The sequence below is a fragment of the Lactuca saligna genome, chromosome 5, assembly GCF_052625555.1.
Source record: "Lactuca saligna cultivar CGN05327 chromosome 5, ASM5262555v1, whole genome shotgun sequence".
In the NCBI taxonomy this organism is placed as follows: Eukaryota; Viridiplantae; Streptophyta; class Magnoliopsida; order Asterales; family Asteraceae; genus Lactuca; species Lactuca saligna.
In genome coordinates, this window is record NC_136421.1 from 242,782,442 (window position 1) to 242,801,477 (window position 19,036).

General features: G+C 34.0%; 2 protein-coding genes and 1 non-coding gene across 3 annotated transcripts; all 3 read right to left on the minus strand.

Moving 5' to 3' along the window:
• On the minus strand, positions 1–5,455 carry LOC145047158 (portal protein). The gene is made up of 19 exons (XM_078995389.1): positions 5,211–5,455; positions 4,530–5,051; positions 4,208–4,455; positions 3,985–4,119; positions 3,787–3,911; positions 3,541–3,699; positions 3,340–3,445; positions 3,125–3,230; positions 2,945–3,055; positions 2,695–2,858; positions 2,490–2,607; positions 2,165–2,389; positions 1,872–2,062; positions 1,627–1,794; positions 1,294–1,537; positions 846–1,214; positions 547–741; positions 383–454; positions 1–295 (listed from the first exon to the last, which is right to left on the minus strand). Exons 1-19 carry the CDS (start codon positions 5,256–5,258, stop codon positions 137–139), a joined length of 3,465 nt encoding a protein of 1,154 aa, XP_078851515.1. The 5' UTR covers positions 5,259–5,455; the 3' UTR covers positions 1–136.
• A 1,236-nt stretch (positions 5,456–6,691) lies between these two features.
• On the minus strand, positions 6,692–6,888 carry LOC144999377 (U2 spliceosomal RNA). Its single transcript, XR_013660851.1, has one exon. It is a non-coding gene; the product is annotated as a U2 spliceosomal RNA (small nuclear RNA).
• A 6,813-nt stretch (positions 6,889–13,701) lies between these two features.
• Positions 13,702–16,728, minus strand: LOC145047160 (transmembrane 9 superfamily member 12-like). Its single transcript, XM_078995393.1, has 2 exons — positions 16,512–16,728; positions 13,702–15,966 (listed from the first exon to the last, which is right to left on the minus strand). The coding sequence occupies exon 2, from the start codon at positions 15,901–15,903 to the stop codon at positions 13,915–13,917; it is 1,989 nt and encodes a 662-aa protein (XP_078851519.1). The 5' UTR covers positions 15,904–15,966; positions 16,512–16,728; the 3' UTR covers positions 13,702–13,914.
• Between the last annotated feature and the right edge of the window lie 2,308 nt (positions 16,729–19,036).

Below are 19,036 nucleotides of genomic sequence, written 5' to 3' on the forward strand. Positions count from 1 at the left end.
TTACACTTAAAAGGGAACCAACCCCCTTTTCCACTAATTGTTGTTATTCATATAAATAATAATTCTTTACAAAAGAATTGGCATTTCACATATAAACATTATAAAACAAGAGAGCGTCGCAATTAATTATTCCTTACTAAAAATACAAGTAGGTGGAAGTATCTGTTGCATTGTTGCTATCCCTGCACAGAATAGATCTTGCTTCCACAATTGAGCGAGGTGGTTCAAGATCTTTCTCTTGCAGTGCATTTCCTTGCAATCGTTGCATCTGTGAAGCAAATGTATCATCCAAAACCTACAAAAAAAGTTCCTTTTTGTGTCAGACATTTTATCAAACACTTGGTGTGCAACAAACAAAATAAAGGAATCCAGATAAACTTACTCCAAGAGCATAATAAGATCCGTTGTACCAGACACGGTTTTCCTTTCTACCTTCCAGAAACTTCAGTACAATCTGTAAGGCATACAACATTCTTGTTAAAAACACATGATTTTTTATTTTATTTTATAAAAACGCATTCTTGTTAAAATCTCAATCAATCTCACCTGTCCCATTTTGTCCCATAAACCACGACAACTAGCAATGAATATTTGATTAGTAAAAACCTCATGTAAGTTGGATACAGATTCCACAAGCTGTGAACACAAAACTTGCATCCTGTCTCTCACTTCAGCCTCTCCATCTGCTTCCTTCGTTTCCTCCAAAATTCTTTGAAGTCTTGTGCTTCGACTTGCTTGCATCTGTGTAATTAATCAACACAGTAATTACTAATCACAACTTACAACTCTTGATTCATTATGAGTAATTGATTAATTGATTATGATGATTATTACTTATTACTTACATTACTAATGAGTTTAACCACTATAGCCTGCATGTAGTTTTTATACTTGGTTCTCAATAACACAGTAACTGCATTCATTTGCTCTCCATACGTTGACTTTTTGTCCCCTCCATTGACCGGAAGATAACACGCCCATGACTTCAATTTATCTTCAATTCTACAATGCAAAACATCAAGAACTCTCTTGATGGTGTTTAAAAAAGTTCCCAACTGATTAGGAATCGAATACAAGGCTGTTGATTGTCTCCTTGTTAGTTTCTGAACTTGAATCCCAAGCCTCTTTGGAATACTATCTTTCAAAGGTGTCAAAATATCCGCATATTGTCTCTCAAGTGCTTTCATAATAGCTCTTTCCACATTTGCAACAGCCTTGAAAAAAACATTTACAATCACAACATTAACATCAAGACTATAAAAATTACACACATCCGATAGTTATAAAACTTACATTCTCCAAGATCAAAGTGTATTGTGGCCATCGATTGATCACAACTTCATACTCACTCAACATTTCTTTAATTTTATCATACAAATCTTCAGCAAAAGGTGAAGTGGAATAGTTTGTGATCACCCCACCCCATGGTGCTTTTTCTGCTTTGCATAAATCAAGTAAGCAAAGCTGCATATCTTGAACCCAAACCATAATGTAATTATGGTACAAGTTTCTTGAATCCACACCACCTTGAGATACACTGAAAAGAAAAGAAAAAAATCAACAATCGTTTTCAGTATTTTGATACATGATTTTGAGGAAATGAAGTTTAATAATCCAGCAACAAACCTGATATTCCATGACTCAAGATTCCTCTCAAAGTCTGCAGTTGCTATAAGAAGTTCATTGACATGAGGTTGAGGACTTGAAGGAGGCCATGCTGCAAGAAACCCTTTAAGCCTTTTACATAACTCACTGCTGTAAACAGCTGCTGTGATGCTTGAGAGATCAATAGAGCTGAAAAAAAAAAAGCAAAGATATTGGATTTTTGTCTACAAATTACAAAACATTACATTTTTTTTTGCAAGTTATACCTTGGAAGTATGTGTTGATTATGAATTTTGATGTCTGTCTTTATCTCATCACTTAAGTTTATGCACAAATTCTTCATTTTCAAGTATGCTGTAGTGATTGCAATGGAGTCCATAAGAAAACCCTCAGTGTTGCTTGCTACAAACTCATCAGTGTCCACCATGTATTTCCTGCATCTCTTTCTTGCTGCTGCCTGTATAAAGTAAAAAACAAACACACAAGTCTTTAAAGTTTAAACAAACAAGAAAATATATTATATATTATGAACCATTATATAATTATACGATATCTTCACCTGTAAATAGTTGGTCAACAAAGTTTGACCATCTGGAGAAAGTATATCATGAATAAGAGTATACAATTGAACAGCTGGCGCTAATGCTGGTGAAGCAGATTCTGGAATTGGAATCAACATGTCTGATAAACCTGTTGAAGAACTCTCATCTAATGACTTGTAATTTTGGAAAGAAAGTGCAAGAAGACTCTCCATTTGCGTTTCACAATCCAATAACAAGCTTTTCTGCAAAATGGTAATAAAAAAATCGTACCCAAAATTACATTTTAGATAATAAAAAAAAAAAAGTCAGTGGATTAAAAGAACATTTTAGGGTTTCTCTTACCTCTTGTCTTGTGAGTCTTCTTTCGGTTCTAGCTTTCATAACGGGTACAAGTAGTTCATAAATGAGCTCTAAGCAATCTTTTGTAGGCGTAGCAACGTTCATAACATGTGAAAGATGCCTAAACAATAAAGTTTTAGTAAAAGTGAAAAAACTATATATATAGAAAAGTTTGATTATTATTAATAATCAACAAAAATTGAAGTACCTAAGTTTGGTGTATGATTCTGAGACTCCATAATAATCAGCAAACTCTGTGAGTAACCATTTCCAAGGTTCAACAACCCACAAGTTACGAGCATGGAAACATTGTGCTCGCATGGCAGCTTCCAATAGTAAATCATACGCTAGTGTTTCCACCACAGGTCCACACTGTCATTTTAATATAAAATTATAAAACAAATTAAAAGCACAAATCAAAATTCGTTAACAACTAATTTTATTTCGTTATTTCAAACCTTGAGGTGTGTAGTTTCATCAGATGCAATTGTGCTGCTGATAGAAAGCTGGATTTTCCCGATGCATTCATTCTCTTCGTAATAAATCGGCCACCATTTGATTCTATCGTTCTGTATAAAATCAATTATGTTGATAATTTTATTCTTATAAAAAGAAAAATACGTTGATATTTGACTTACAGGATTGTCATGTAGGGACGAAACTGGAATAACTGCTCGACCCTGAATGCTCCTTTTCTCCCCTTGAACTTCTACTAAAAGGGCATCTCCTTGGTTCTCTGGGAAACTATATTATATATTATATAATATATATATATATACATTATTATCATCATAATATTTGAGTACCCTTTTAAAAGTATATTAAACGAGTTTTTTAAATGATAGAAACGTACAAATCATGGGAATCACCGGTTCCAGGCCTTAGGCAAATGCCTAAAGCCGATTCCGATTCTGTAAGTTCTTGAGAGCTTTTTAGGTGTAGCAAGCATGACACTGGTTCTGCAACATGACAACATCTTTTGTTTATTAAAAGAAAAACATAAAAATGTCTAATTTCATTACATTTTTTAGGATAAAAGTTAAAAACAACAAACCTTCACATGAAAATGAAGAGATTCCTAATGCATTGATTTTGCTTTTTACAAGTGAAGAAACATGTTTAATATATTCGACTCCCGCTTGCACATAAATAGCACTTTGTTGAGAGTATGTGTCTTTAAGTTTTCGTTGTGGGATTATTCTTATCTTTTTCACTGCCAAATCCATACACAAATTCAGTCATTTACAAGTAAAAAGATACAAATTCTTTTTTATAAGTAAAATAAATCATATATATATACCTTCAACCCTAATCTTTCCAATCACTTTCTTTACTTTCAAGGGGCATGCGTTATTGTTATTATCTGGATTCTCAGTTCCATTACTCGGTTTGAAACCTCGAGGTTGCAATAATAACTTTTGTAGCCTAAAAAGAAGCAAAAACAAAACCATTTATAAGCAATTTTAATAGACAAAAAGAATAAACTAAGTTTTTGTACCCAAAAGCATTGCGAAGAAGGCGGCATTCATCATTTAAGAACAAAGGTGCTTCTGTACACCCTCTTGCCCATGCGTTTAAGCATAACCGAAAACACGCATCATAAGTAATTAAGGTTTGCCATGGATTTTGACCACTGTTAAAAAGAAGCATATATTTTTGTTAGTTATAATTTAAACAAGAACATGAATGAATATAAAGCAATGATAATAAATTAATAATACCTGTTATAATAAGTTAAATGATCTAGTGAGCTTGCTGTTTTTTCATGAATGGCTTCATGCTCCCTGTCACTAACAAAAGATTCCAGTTTCACATGATGAACATTTTCTGGCATATTAACTTCATTGTGTGATTGATCAATTCCTGAAATCCGTGAAGATTCTTTACTTGATTCATCTTCAACCTCGGGAATGTGTTCTTCAAAGATAGGAGGTGCACTTGGAGTTCCCAAATCAGCTATAGGTGTACCCTTTACATTTTTATCACTAAACGTCAACAAAATAAACTTTTATAAACTTATAGATTATATGAAAGTTTACTTACATAGGCACTACGAGGTTGTAACATATCACGCAAACGATTGGCAGCTGAAAGGGAACTGGGCCCACCATGCAATCCAGTTTCGGTGAGTTTTCTGGGTTTTTGAGGTACTTCGATACAAAGATCGTCTTTTATTATCCCTCTATTTAAAGTAGACTTGTTGGGGGGAAGTGTAACTGGATTGACATTCAAGATTTGTTCATCGAAGGTTTCTTCATCGGAATAAGTTAAGTCCATGTCATCTGAAGCAGATCCGACACTCTCATCATCATGTTCATGTTCATGTTCATGTTCATCATCATCGTCGTCACAATAATCATCGTCATCGTTGTCTTCTTCATAATCGTTGGTTTCAAGATTATGAGATCCAAGTATGCTAGAATGGAATTTAAGGGGTGGGAGTAGATTCGAGGATTTGTAAGTTGTGGAATTAAACGAAAGGGGGGATTTAGGAATAATTGGGTATTCTTGATCTATTGAAGTCTCTCTTAAAGGTGAACGCGTCTCTTGCTCTTTCTGTAACCCCTGTTTGTACCATATGATTGTTATGAACACAACATTCTCAGTTTTTCAATTTAATCGAAGAGGAATTACACAGAAAAACGCAAAGCAACGATGATAAACCAACACAAAATTGATGAAAATCATTTTATTGATTTCAAAATCGAGAGTTGAAGTGCGTACCTGTTTAACCCAGTTCAGGGCCCTTTCGTCTAATCCCTCTGTGAACATGTTTATTGAGAGAGAGAGAGAGAGAGAGAGAGAGAGAGAGAGAGAGACGGGAAGAAGAAGAAGAAGAAGAAACGATGAGAATGTGATATGTGTTTTAGCAGATGAGTCGAGTTCTTGATGGGTGATGAAGATGAGAGAGAAGACAAAGTGGAGAGCGTTTCAGGTTTTCAGCTTGTAAGTTGTAACGGCTAGTTTGAAAAAAGTGGCTTCATTCATTAGTTGTTTAATGGCTTATAGTTTCATTTTCTCCCTTCTACTTTTAAATATGTCACCGACATCCTTTACTCGTATACTAAATTACTAATGCCCAATTACAGACTATGATAGTGATGGTTTGGATTTTTTTTATATATTTAAAAACAAACATTCGTTGGCTTGTTGACAAAGCTGACAACGTTATGGTTTAGATACTGAAAAATAAACTTTGAATAAAATTATTAAGCTAGATGTTAATTACATTAGAAAACGGTAAAGATTGTATATGTATTTTATTTTATTAGTCGATATTAATATTAATACTTAGAGAAATTTACATTTTTGGTCCTTATTGTTTGGTTGTTTTCTTGAATTATGTCCACTTTCTATAGATGTAGCACTGACCATTGACTTTAAACAACATTACACCATCGGTCCCTGTGGTTAGTAAGAATTGGTAGGTTGAGGCCAACTATCACTGCTACATGGTTTGTAAGAATTGGTAGGGTGAGACCAATTCTTTTTTATTTTCAAAAAAAGGACAGGAGCATTTTAATGCAAGACCTTGACTAAAATCAACATATAAACCACACTTTTCATAAACATCATAAATAGAATGAAACTTAGGGTTTAGCTTTCAGTCTTAACCCCTTAAGCACTTAATCCATCATTACAAGGATTAAATAAGAACCACAAAATTATCCACCAAGAAGTGGTGGTGGCTTCGTGGTGCAATGGTGATCAAAACTTCCCACAATATTGTGTTATGCTAAAAAGGGAAAGGAAGAGAAAGATACCTAGCTACTCATCTAAAACCATGGGGTTTGGAAAAAAAAAACCAAACCTTCCTTCCCTTTCTTGCCTCCCTCTTGCACCCCCACCATTTGTTATCCAACATTAGATCTTTATTATCATATTTTGGAGTCATGCACACCTCAATCTAATGGGGTCGTTGGGAGGAAAAAACATACATACTCTTCAAGAAATGAGTTGGAAAGTGTTATATAATAAGATTCAGTGGCATGACAAGGATCTAATGGAGGTTTAATTAAGCAGGCAATTGCAATCCAGAGCGTATGTATGTGTAAGACAAAAAATCCATAATATATTATAGCAAGAGGTTTAATTAGTCTGGTATTTAAAATAGTGTCTTATTGCTGTTTTCAGCTTATAAGGTGTTAGAATCGATGACCATAACAGAAGGCCCCAAAAATTAAACATTCAAAACTTAAGGATTGGAGGGGTGCGCCGGACCTTGGCAGTAGTGTAAGACCAAGGCGACGCATGAAGAACCCCAGCAGCAAGCTACTGTAACGGGCCTTCCCCCATAAAAAATAAGATTAATATCGAGTGAGCCGATGGCCCACATATCAGATATTAAACTGATAAGAACAGATACTACACTTGATCTTAGCCAAAAGGCCGAGAAAGGTATGCTTATTCCCCTCCTGGGCTTCCTCTTTTATACTCACCTCACTCTTCCCTGCTTCCTTCATTCAGTCGATGTGGGATGCTGTACTTCTTTCTTTTTAACTTTTCTAGTTATATTATATATATCCAAATAAAAACTATAATTACCAAATCTAGTCTTATAATTATATGTTACTTTTGTTTAATTTAACCGCTTTACCTTACTATTAATGTAACATTTTGGGAATTCAAGTATTATACATTATGTGGACTAGGCGAAACGAATTGCTAAAAGTTAGGTATCAAAATATAAATGAATTGCTATGGTTGAAAGTTATGTATCAAAATACAAGATACACTGGATAAAAAAAAAAAGGTCATTTTGTGCACTAATTGTAAAACTAATAAGTCTACTTGCCTGGTATAGAGTGTTTCAAATTTAAGTACCTGATAAAAACAAGATTCTAAACCTTTTTTGGGCATCCTAAAAAATTTTGAAATAAAAAAGTCTTCATGTGTAATTGATTCAAAAGCTTATTAACCTGTAAAATTTAGCTTTGTGACTAAGTTTTACGAGGTGGCGTGATATGATTACTCTACAACATTCCTTATGTGAATGAGATTGGCAACTTTGAAGTGTAAACCCTAAGGAAATTACAACTTTGAAGGGTGGTGTTCAAATCAAAATAGTTTGGAAGCATGTTTTTGTAGAGCAAACAAATGATATCGAGCAAAATATCTAAGTGTGGTTAGGAAATTACAACTGATCGTAATACAAAGGATATGGAAATTTGGAAAAAGTGCAAAAAACATATGAACACCGAAGAGACAATTGGGAGCGAAGCAATGTCCCATGTGACATACATTTCATGTGGCAACTATAATATGGGTTAAATTCTAGATTGAACATGAGGTGGACAATGTATAATGTCTTGGAAGTTGGAACTAAGTTATCATTGAAACGTTAAGGCTGAAACAAGGCAAGAGAGTTCACCAATACCATAGTTTTCAAAGAGACAACCCATGATAAATTAATCAATAAAACTCCTTATCTTTCTCATTAACTACTCTTTATACAATGAGCGTAAAATCACATGTGATATGTATGATACATGTACAAATGAACATCTTTGAGCAAGAAGTCCTCATTTGAGTGATTCACAATCAATATTTTTATTCATACTGAAACTTATAAAGTTGTTCTTCTAACAAATTATAGGCCCGGTATAAGGCTTTGTAATACCCTTTCAATTGACATAGAACCAAGTTCTCTAGTAAAATGAAAATGAGTATGGGACATGGGGATAGTTGATATAGCTTAGTTGGTAGAGCAGAGGATCGAAAATCCTCATGTCACCGGTTCAAATATGGTTTCTGGCATATGATTAATTTCTAGATAATAATACATATTTTCCATCTTGTGCTTTCGAACCCCATCTATTTAATTTTTATAGAGGGGGTAAAGAGTTTATTATACAAAGTATGTAAAAAAAGAAGAATCTATTTTCACTTCTTTTTTATTTCTTCTCTGGTTCAAAATAGAAAAGAGTATGAATACTTCATGTACATATAAATATTCGAAGGTTAAGATTGAAAGATTCAATAGAGTAATCGTAGGATGCGAATAAACAAGATTTAGTTTTGTATTTTCTTTTCAGTTTTTAATTTACTCCTACGTTACATAACTTTATAGATTCTCCCTAAGTGATGTGTGCAGTCCAAAGTTGATGTTACATAATTCGTTTGGTTCGTCCTATTGATTTGGTTCATCCGAAATAGGTATTTTACAAATTTGAAAATCTCGATTAATTCCTAATTTGATTTATTATGTTTTTTTTATTCTATGCATAATAAAAATGCAAATCATAAACGATACTTCAATCACTCTATTTAATCTAGAATCGAACATGAAATCTAGATAATTGTATAATTGAATATTCGTTTTTTATCATTCAATGAGCATCTTGTATTCATAAAAATTGGGAGCAATATAATCCTTACGTAAAGACCATCCGATCCAACTTTCATACATTAATATACGTTTCAAGCAGGGATGATTATCATAAGAGATTCCCAACATATCATAGGATTCTCGTTCTTGAAAATCCACAGTTTTACAAACCCAAAAAGCACTCGGAATTCTAGGATTCCTCATCAGGGCAAATACTTTTATGCATACCTCTTCTAGTTAATCCATGTCATACACTATTCTAGTAAGATTATACCCACTAGCTGATAGTCCACCTGATGCTACATCATAGACACATTGGGAGCAGAGATAACTGTAACCATATACATATAAAATGACAACAACAGAATGTTAATCCCCCGATTTGATTTGTAAAGTCTCTATTCCTTGGTAATCAACGCCCAAAGATCTATGAATTACACATGCTTAACTAGCCAAGCAGACAAATGACTTGACATTCTTTTATCTTTCATGCATTTTTTTTTATAAGTATTTCACATTTACAATGAAATTTATGAAGATTGAGCCGCGACTTTTTATTATGTGCAAAAGAATGTTGTCTAATTTACAAATTTGGGGGAAGATACTAAACTTTTGTATCTGAAAAATGTTTCATGAGGAATCTCTGAGGTAGATATCGATTGATAAATGAATCAATATTGATCATAATTTTCGGTATGAATACTATGCCCAGCCTGAAACCTGTGATTGGTAGTAAAACAACGATTCTCACTAAGACATAGCTCTATCTGGATAGATTTCTTGAGATATTTTCTTATAAAGTCTTGTTATAGCATCTATAATTGCTTCTGGTTTAGGTGGACAACCCAACAAATATACTTCCACGTGAATTAGCTTATCAACTCCACAAATAGTACTTTAAGAATCGGTGCTAAAAATCTCCTACTCCCATGGCAATAAGCCAATAACATATTTTGGTTAAGATATTTGCTCGTATAATCTCACTGAGGATGGGGCCATTTTCATTGTTACTATTCCAACTATTAAAATAAGGTTCGCTTGTCTAGGACTCGACATTGGTACTAGTCCATAATGATCAAAGAGTAATCGTGAGCCTATTAGTGAAGCAAATTCAATGAAACAACAACTGGTACCATAAAGAAGTGGTCATAAACTAGAGAGTCTTGACCAATTTGAAAGATTATTTAATGTAGTTTAAATAACTGAATTTTGGGTTGGTCAATCAAATAAGGGAAACTCAATGGAACACATAACTATCTTAATTTTTTTTCTCTTTCTTTTTTAATTGTCTATTATTCACGAGCTAAGACTATTCCAATGCCCCATTTCCCCATACATATAGACTAAACCAACAATTAAGATTAACACGAAAATTAAAGCTTCTACACATACAAATACACCTAATACATCAAAACCCATTACACATGGACAAGAAAAACCGTTTCAATATAATAAACAACAAAAACTAGAAAGTTTCTCCGGTCCTTTGCTAATCAGAGCTAAAAATCCTGAAATGAAAAGTACCAAAATAGGAATAAGACTTGATATGATTAGAAAAGCCCAGAAAATATTATATTCATAAAGCAGAAACATAAATGCACTCCAATGAACGTGGAAAATATATCAGATTAGTCGATTCGACTTGAATTTTTTTAGTCATTCATAATTGTTGTGGTCGAACCATTTAGTGGGTTGGGCGTGTTTCCTTTCGAGATTCATCGATTATAATCCTATTTTTATTACATATCTTTAGATATCAATTGATTTTTCTTAGTTATAGTTAAAACCAACTATTGTTTTTATCCAAATTATCTTGTTTTCATATCAATCTTACCGAATATTCTTCCAAAAAAAGGGATTCTAAATATAATTCTCATTTCTTTTTTATGAATATGTCCATTTGTCATTTTTTATTAGTGGTTTATAATCGAACAAGTAGTCATTTCGTAAGAGAATGTGTAGGATTTTTCATCTCAAGATTTAGAATATACGACTCTTATTATATTCCTTTTGTTAGAATCCAGCCCTAATGGAGGATTTTCTATTTATTGAATATCGAAAGAGAAGACTAGGTCTAAATAAGGTATACGAAGGAAAACTTATTTTACGTTTTAGCAAAGATATTCGTTTTCCAAACTTTATATTGTGCACAAATAGTGCTCAATACCGACGTAAATTACTATTAGATTTGATTGAGGTTGAATTAGGTTTGAGTTTGTAACCAAACTCGTATCATGATATAAAATTCCATAGAATTGGGTATACCAAACGAATAGTACTATAGTTAACTCGTTGATTTCGGACAAGAAAATATGAAAGTTGCATATGAATTTTCCTACAAAGAGTATTGAACAAAAGTTTGTTTGCTTATCCACAACTGAAAAAAGATTGATTGGGTCCATTGAATGAAATGTATTTTTGTTTTTAGTTTAATATTCTACTTTAAACAATCCTCTTGAACACATTTATAGTAATGATTGTCTTTTGATGAAACAATCAGTCAGTTAAAACAATAACGAGGAAATTCAAATGAAATAAGATACAATTTTTTTAATATTCATTTTTATTTTATAAACAATTTTCTCATTACACAACAAATCGTATTTTAAAATGTTGTATTGTACAACTCTATGAAACACAAATTATTGTGTACGATGCAATTCGTATATATTGGTGCAAGTGATTTTTTTAGGACAAATGTGTATATAGAACCCAAATCATATTATGCTTGTCTATTGAAATACATTATATATAAAATTTGATCAAGACAAGTTAAATATATTGATAAATTTGTTTTTGCATGCCATGGGATGTATCGATCTTATAATATATGTTTTTGATTTCACAAAATGATTGAATGCCGCTAGTTATTTTCAAATTTATTTGTTGTTTATATTCCCGTGTTTCACTAGAAATTTTCACTTAATAAATCAACTCCAACGATTTTGCTTTTGTCATAAAAAAATGAACTCACGAAATTAAACGAATTTCACAATTGCGTGTAAGCTAAGGAATCGTTTCTTTGTGATTGATAATAATAACATTCATTCCACAATATAAATTAGATAAAACTGCAAAAATGTTCCTGTGGTATGCATTTTTTTTGGGGTTTTAGTCAAAACCTAAACTTTTTTGGATTAGTGGTCCTTTTGGACTAGTTTGTATGTGAAAATGGTCCTGTGAAAATTGAAATGTGAAAATTGAAATGATTATAATACCTTTGGGATATTTATTTTTTCTTTTTCTTTCATTATTTTAAAATCTAATACTATTTATTTAATTATTTTAACAAGTAAAACATAATAAAGGACTCTCTCTCTCTCTCTCTCTCTCTCTCTCTCTCTCTCTCTCTCTCTCTCTCTCTCTCTCCAAAAACCCATCAACACATCCTTTCCAAGAACGGAACCAAATCAAGAAACACTACACTATCAAAACCAAGATACACACTTTAACAAATCTAGAAAAAACACCAATCAAGAAACACTACACTATCAAAACCAAGATACACACTTTAACAAATATGGAAAAAGCACCATCGTTCATGCTTGGTTTTGTTCTTCACCCTAGATCTAAATTATCAATAATGAAAGGGAATGAGAAATATAAAGAGGGTATGCGAAGATTTCGGTGTCAGCTTCGTGTTTGAGAGCTTCCACAACATCATAACCTTTTCTAGGTTAGATAAGGAGCGTAGCCGGAGACAAAAAGCACAAAAAACAACAGAGAATGGGTATTGGTCGAGGCACTTGGGTCACTTTTGAATCAGAGAGGACATTGAAGATCTGAGATGGTGGCATTTTTTTAGGATCGGAAGCAATGAGAAAGGAAATCGAGGGAGGTAGGTGGTGCACCGATGCCGTCGCAAAATTGCACACTGGTTTACTCACCAAGCATTGCTTCCTTGATGAATTTCATTGATACTTAGTTTGGAAAACTTGATATATTGGTAACGATCGTGAAGCCTCGTTGTTCACTGAACCTCTAATGAAAAAATCCTTTTGTTTCATCTCCATTTGATTTATGAAAATTCGTTGAAATGAGGTGAGGGTTTCTGTCAAGATTGCTTCCTCACCACCACCTCTAGCAAAACGAAGAGGGTAAGGGTTTCTGTCAAGATGGCTCTAATTGGTCGATTTCCATGTTCGATTTGGTCACATTCTCTGTCCGATTTCACTTGGGTTTTCATTGATTTCATCTTTGTTGCATCAACTTTAGTGGCATATGGGTTACATCGAGCTTTCATTGACTGCATCTAGAAACAGAGGTGTTGCTCACCTCTCTTCAATTGTCTTCCATGTCCGATGTTCACAACAAAATGCTTACAGACAAAAAGAATCTTAATTTTTCTTCTTTAACTATTCTTCTTAAGATGGCAAAATAGGTTTATTGGTGAGTTTTTAAGTGATTTTGGCGTATGAGTTTTGATTATAACAGAGAATTGTTTTGGTTTACGATTCATTAATCTGGGGAGAGAGAGAGAGAGAGAGAGAGAGAGAGGGCTCAAATTAATTAATTATTTTCATTTTTATTTAAATTAAATAGAAAAAACATAAAAATAAATCAAAAGGGCATTACAATCATTTCAATTTACCGATGGATCAAATCCGCAAGCAAACTAGCTCAAAATGACCACTAATCCAAAAAAATCGAGGTTTGGACTAAAACCCCAAAAAATACATATCACAGGGACCATTTTTGCAATTTTGTCTATAAATTTAGCAAAATATATTCAAAAAGTGAATTATGGCAATGTAATTTTACCTTTACCATATAAATCAGTTTTGTCAACAACTCATCACCAGCTTCTAAAAATTTGATTATATGCTGATGGCATCACTAAGGCTTATCATCCAAAAACGAACTTTAACCAAAAGTATGATAATAAAATAAAATAAAATCATAACATCTATTTCTTTAAATGTTGGAACAAACAAGAACAAGATCTTGCAATCATAACCGGAACATAGAAAAAAAAAAAAAAAAAAAAAAAAAAAAAAAAAAACACAAGACATATTTTGCTACTGAGATTTCTTTCTAACCTTGACAACCCGAAAAATTTACATTTTACAGGCCTTCCTTCTACTCCTCTTATCAATCAAATCAATCGATCTTCACAGAAGAAAACAGATAATGAACAAAGTAGAAAGACGTAATAAACCCAATAGTCCCAGTAGCCAACATGAGTCCAATCGCCATAATCAACGAATACCCAACATACACCACAGCCGACACGGGCCCACTCAAACTCTGAAGATCAAAAACCAAATACTTGACCGAATACAAAAACACATAAACCCCCACCGACCCCGAAGCATAAAACGCCTTCCACCACCACTGCCAATCCTCAACACACAGATGCATGTAAGTCAACACCACCGACACCTCAGCACACACCACCACCAACAACACAAGCACCACCAGTAGAAACCCAAACACATAGTAAAATCTCCCAAGCCAAATACTCGATAAGATGAAAAACAACTCGATAAAAAGCGTCCCGAAAGGAAGGGTCCCCGCCCCAACTACCAGCAACCACGAAGGGTATTTTTGGGAAGGAATCTCCCGGGCTATTTGGTTGGTTCGGACCGGGTACTTAACCGGGTCGGCCCGTGTCCCTAAATACCCGCCCAGAAGAGTCAACGGAACCGACACGCAAAAAAGAAGCGACAGGAGAATGAAGTACAACGAGATCGGAATCGCACCCGTGGAGTTACTCCCCCAAAGAATGAAGTTTATAACCGTAAGAATGAAAAACACGATTCCGGGGAAGAAAAACGCGATCGACCAGGAAACGGAACGCCACCCGTCGGAACTCCCTTTGATCGTTCGCCAGAGGTAAACTCCGGAATACCCGGCTCCGGTTCCGAGGAGGAGATACAGAATGATCATTCCCGTCAAAAGCATGCCGCGTGAAGCCGGTGACATGAATCCGAACGCGGCGAATACGATCGTCACGATTCCCATTCCGGTGATTTGGATTCCGTTTCCAACCATTACGGACAACAATTTGGAGTGATTCGGTTCGCGAAACACATCGCCTACAACGAGTTTCCATCCGGATAATTCTTCGTTCATTTGTGCTTGTGATTCTTTGTCGAGTTCTTCGTATCTTGTGAGATCGCGTCTTACAGTTCTTAAAAAGATAACAAAAACAATTCCAGCTAAAAAGAAGATCACCATTAAGGAATTTAGAATTGAAAACCAGTGGACACGTGCTCCTTCCATTTTCAAATACGCGTCCCAACGCGAAGGCCATTTTATATCACTTTTCACAAACTCAACTTCGTAACTGAAGGAAATTTTTTCTTGTTCTCTGATGATTTGAGATTTTTCAAGCTCTAAAGGACAGTTTAAAGATGGGACTTCATCGTATTGATGAAGTTTCGCCATTTTTTCAGGGTCGTATTTGACACTACAAGGGAAAACTTCAAACCCCACAATTTCATATCCAGAAGCTTTCTTTTTATCATCATTGGTTGATATCACTCCCATACCTTCTTCCCCTGTGCCAATTATCTGCACCCCTGTGCCTTCATATTCGTGGACAAACACTCTGAATTTCACATGGTTGATGATGTAATCATCATCTTTCTTGTTGGGATTTGTGAACCCAACTGGGAATCCTGTCCATTGGATTTTAACCCCGTTTTGATTTGCAAACCTCATTGCAGGTAAGTTATCAAGAATCATGTTGACTTGATAAAGATCGTGTGTTCTTTGTTTAAGAAGCTTTACTTCGTGTTCGTTTAATGGATGTGTGGTGCATAGGAAGACAGATTCATTGATGTTCATACGAAAACGATAAGGGGAGTTGTCGATTTGGTCTCCCATGAGGAGTTCTCCTAAATTTTCAGCACTTTTCTTGATTCCTCCAGGGGGTGTACAGTATGGAAGGCTGTAGTAACTAAAGGGAAGCTCTGTTTCAATGGATGTTAATGAATTGACTTTGGCAAATATTTCTTCACCTGTTGAGTATGTACGCATGTAGCTTCCAGGCAAGTAGAAACCATTGGAGAGATGTGAGAGAAAAAGTAAATAGGTGAAGAGGAGGAATGAATAAGTCCCTTTTGACAGGGATGACAAAGCCATTGTGTTAAGGATGTGATTGGGATTCAGAGACTTCAATCAACTCAGCCACGTTTATCACCAAACCTACAAGATAGAAATTTGTAGTTTCAGTATTTTGCTTTTGATTCATATCAAAGCTACTATGGAGGTTCTTTAGAATTTAAAATCGTTATTCAGAGTGTCGTTTTACAGAATCAAATCTCTCTTGTCAATCCAACAGAGCTATCCATTAGTCTGTTTAGGTCAATGAAGCTGCACAGATTTTAAAGGGGCTTTATATGCATTGAAGATTAGAATGTATGACGGAACATACCGATTTAAGTATGGCCGAAATCTAATATGCTCACAGCATAGATTAAATCAACAAATTCCACACGTAAAACGAGATGCAATGGAGTAATGCACAGGTTACCGGATTTGAGCATACATCTAGGAATTCGAATAAACAGATCTAATTGATCTCGATAAGGAAAAAAGAAATCCCATATCTACAATAGTAATAGATAGATCTGGATGCAACAGTAGAAATTTTGTCGATAACAATAAAAATCGCGACAATACCTAGTTTAGTTCGTCCTTTTCCAGCATTAAAACAGGGTTTAAGAGGGAAAGAGAAAAGAGAAACGCACCATTTGTAGATCTTGGGGAGTCGACTGAGATGATACTGCCGGTCGGATTGAGGTCGTTAGGGTTTCCACGAAGAAGACGACGGTAGACTACCGGAAGAAATGCAAAAAGCTTGTGAGTTGTGAGGGAGTGTAGTTGGATTGATATCTCTGGGATTTTGGATCTACTTTTGCGTGAGTTCCTATTATCATATATCGCGTGAGCTTTACCGTTACACTTCTTGAGTAAAAGATACAATATATTTGATTTCTTAAGTTAACATTATATATATATCATTATGGTAATCGACATATGTTATCACTTATTGTTTCTGTCAAATCTATTTTTATTAAATTTAACAAACTATTAAAAAAATCGACATTTTAACTATTAAGGGATTGGAAAATGATTTTTAAGGGTAACTAAGGTGCTGTTTGTTTTTTCTGAGGCAAAATGTCTGCAGTCTGCGGACCACATCTGTAGACCTCTGCAGTAGAAGAGGTGGACCGAACATCTGCAGTCTGAAAAAAGAAGACTGTTTGTTTTTTTAACATCTGCGGGCTATTAAAATAAACTGAAATATAAATAAACTGATTTTTTAAAACTTCAAAGCGAATTTTTTATATATTTTTACGACTTTATTATAAATATATAACGAATCTAGATCAACTTTTATGTATTATTATATAAAAAATAAAAATAAAAATGGTATTAATTCATATACATATTTGATAAAAACCAACAACTTTGATTGCAAAGTTATAACTAAACATTATAATTAGTGATCAAAGAATTTGATACATAAATAGATGGAAATAAACTTCGATTTTTTCAAATAAATCTATTAAAAACGTGCGATAAATATTTTCTCGAGAAATTGATCATACTCTATTAAATAAAGTTTTACAAAATTTTGGCAAAAAAATATAAGAATATATTATGATTTTTTTTTTCATATTTATATAAACAACTTCAACGAATATTATTATAATAAATTTTTATTTATAAATTTGTTAAAAATATCATGTTTGTATCGTCAAATGTTTTTTTTTAAGTTTTGTAATTTTTTTTTCATATTGTTTATCATTAATAAAGTTGGAAAAAATATAAATTAAAAAAAAAACTTTAAAAAAATAAAGATATATATGTTTTTTTAAGCTAGAAGATGTCTGAAGATGTTAGAAGACTCTGGTCCACATCTGCGCCAAGAAGAGGGCGCGCAGACATTTTTAGGTCTGCAGTCTTCAAAAAAACAAACAGTCTGCGAAGACTAATGTCTGCGCGTGGTCTGCGCGGCGCAGACAGAAGACGTCTCGCATATCTGCAGACAAAAAACAAACACTACCTAACTGTTGCGTTTGTTTTCATTTTGTCCTATTTTTTGTACTTAATATATCATCGAGTTTGTTGTTTGTGTTCATCATAACCATTTTGACCGACTTTTGACCTGTGATAGTCGGTCAAAGGGTTATGGTGAACACAAACAACAAGTTCGATGGTATATTGAGTATATAAAAAAAAAGGAAACGAACAAATGAGAACAAACGCAACAGCTGGTTATCTTCCTGGGTCGTTTTTCCCGAAAGTTAAAAGAAATTAAAGCTGCAAAATTATCAAATACTGCAACCTTCTTTGGCCATAATGTATATGAAAAACGTTTCGAATGGGTAACTTCGTTAAAACTTGCACATAAGAAAGATGTCACCAAGTTAGCTTGTATCATGCTTGTCACCATGTCTCCTGAACTCCAAAAGTCCTATGAGGACTTCCACCCTTTTGAGATGCACCAGGACCTGATAGAGAGATACCATCAGAGTGCTCGTCAAAAGCGGTATGAAATCATCTGCTCCATGATTACAACTAAGATGAAGGATGGTGAACTGTTAGGTGCATTTCATGCATTCATTTTGTAGTTTTAATTCATAAAAGTGCATTGCATTTAGGTTCAAACTCATGCATTTTGCATATTTTTTGGGATTTTTCATGATGCAATTCCATTCACACACTTTTATGATATTCCAGGGACTTTTTGAAGGTTGGATATTGTTCGAGGAAGTTAAAAAGAATTGGAGACAAAGTTGTAGAAGTTTTGGAGCTTAGAAGAGAGAGAATGAAGAATTTAGCTTCTCAAAAGTTTACACGACCGTGTAAACGTATACCTACAATTTACACGGGCCGTGTAAACGTACATGCAAGGGCATTCTACTTTGAAGACCTTGAAGAATTAAACATTCTACTTTTCTTGTTTACACGGTCGTGTAAATGACACCCTTTAATTTACACGGGCCGTGTAAACGTCTCGACAGTTTTAAAGTGGTTTTATCCTCTTATAATTCAGACAGTCGGTTTTGTGAGGGTTAGGTCGGATTTTGGGAGGAAGGAAGGCGATTTTCATAGCTTTTGAAAGTAGATTAACACTTGGAAACACTTTAATTTCCTTTTTGTAAGTCAATTTGAAGTTTAAACTTGTTTGATTTGTAGTTCAACCTAGACATGTGTGGTTGATTTCATTATCATTTCCGAATCTGAATTCTTAAGTACGTGTTGT

Bases quoted from the DNA above. Each gene is read 5' to 3' on its own strand.
- LOC145047158 (XM_078995389.1), bottom strand. From the start codon at position 5,258: ATGTTCACAGAGGGATTAGACGAAAGGGCCCTGAACTGGGTTAAACAG. The intron at 3,446-3,540 runs GTTTGTTGTTTT...GTCATGTTGCAG, and splicing joins CTCTTCATTTTCATGTGAAG to AACCAGTGTCATGCTTGCTA. The intron at 2,859-2,944 runs GTTTGAAATAAC...TTAAAATGACAG, and splicing joins ATGAAACTACACACCTCAAG to TGTGGACCTGTGGTGGAAAC.
- LOC145047160 (XM_078995393.1), bottom strand. From the start codon at position 15,903: ATGGCTTTGTCATCCCTGTCAAAAGGGACTTATTCATTCCTCCTCTTC.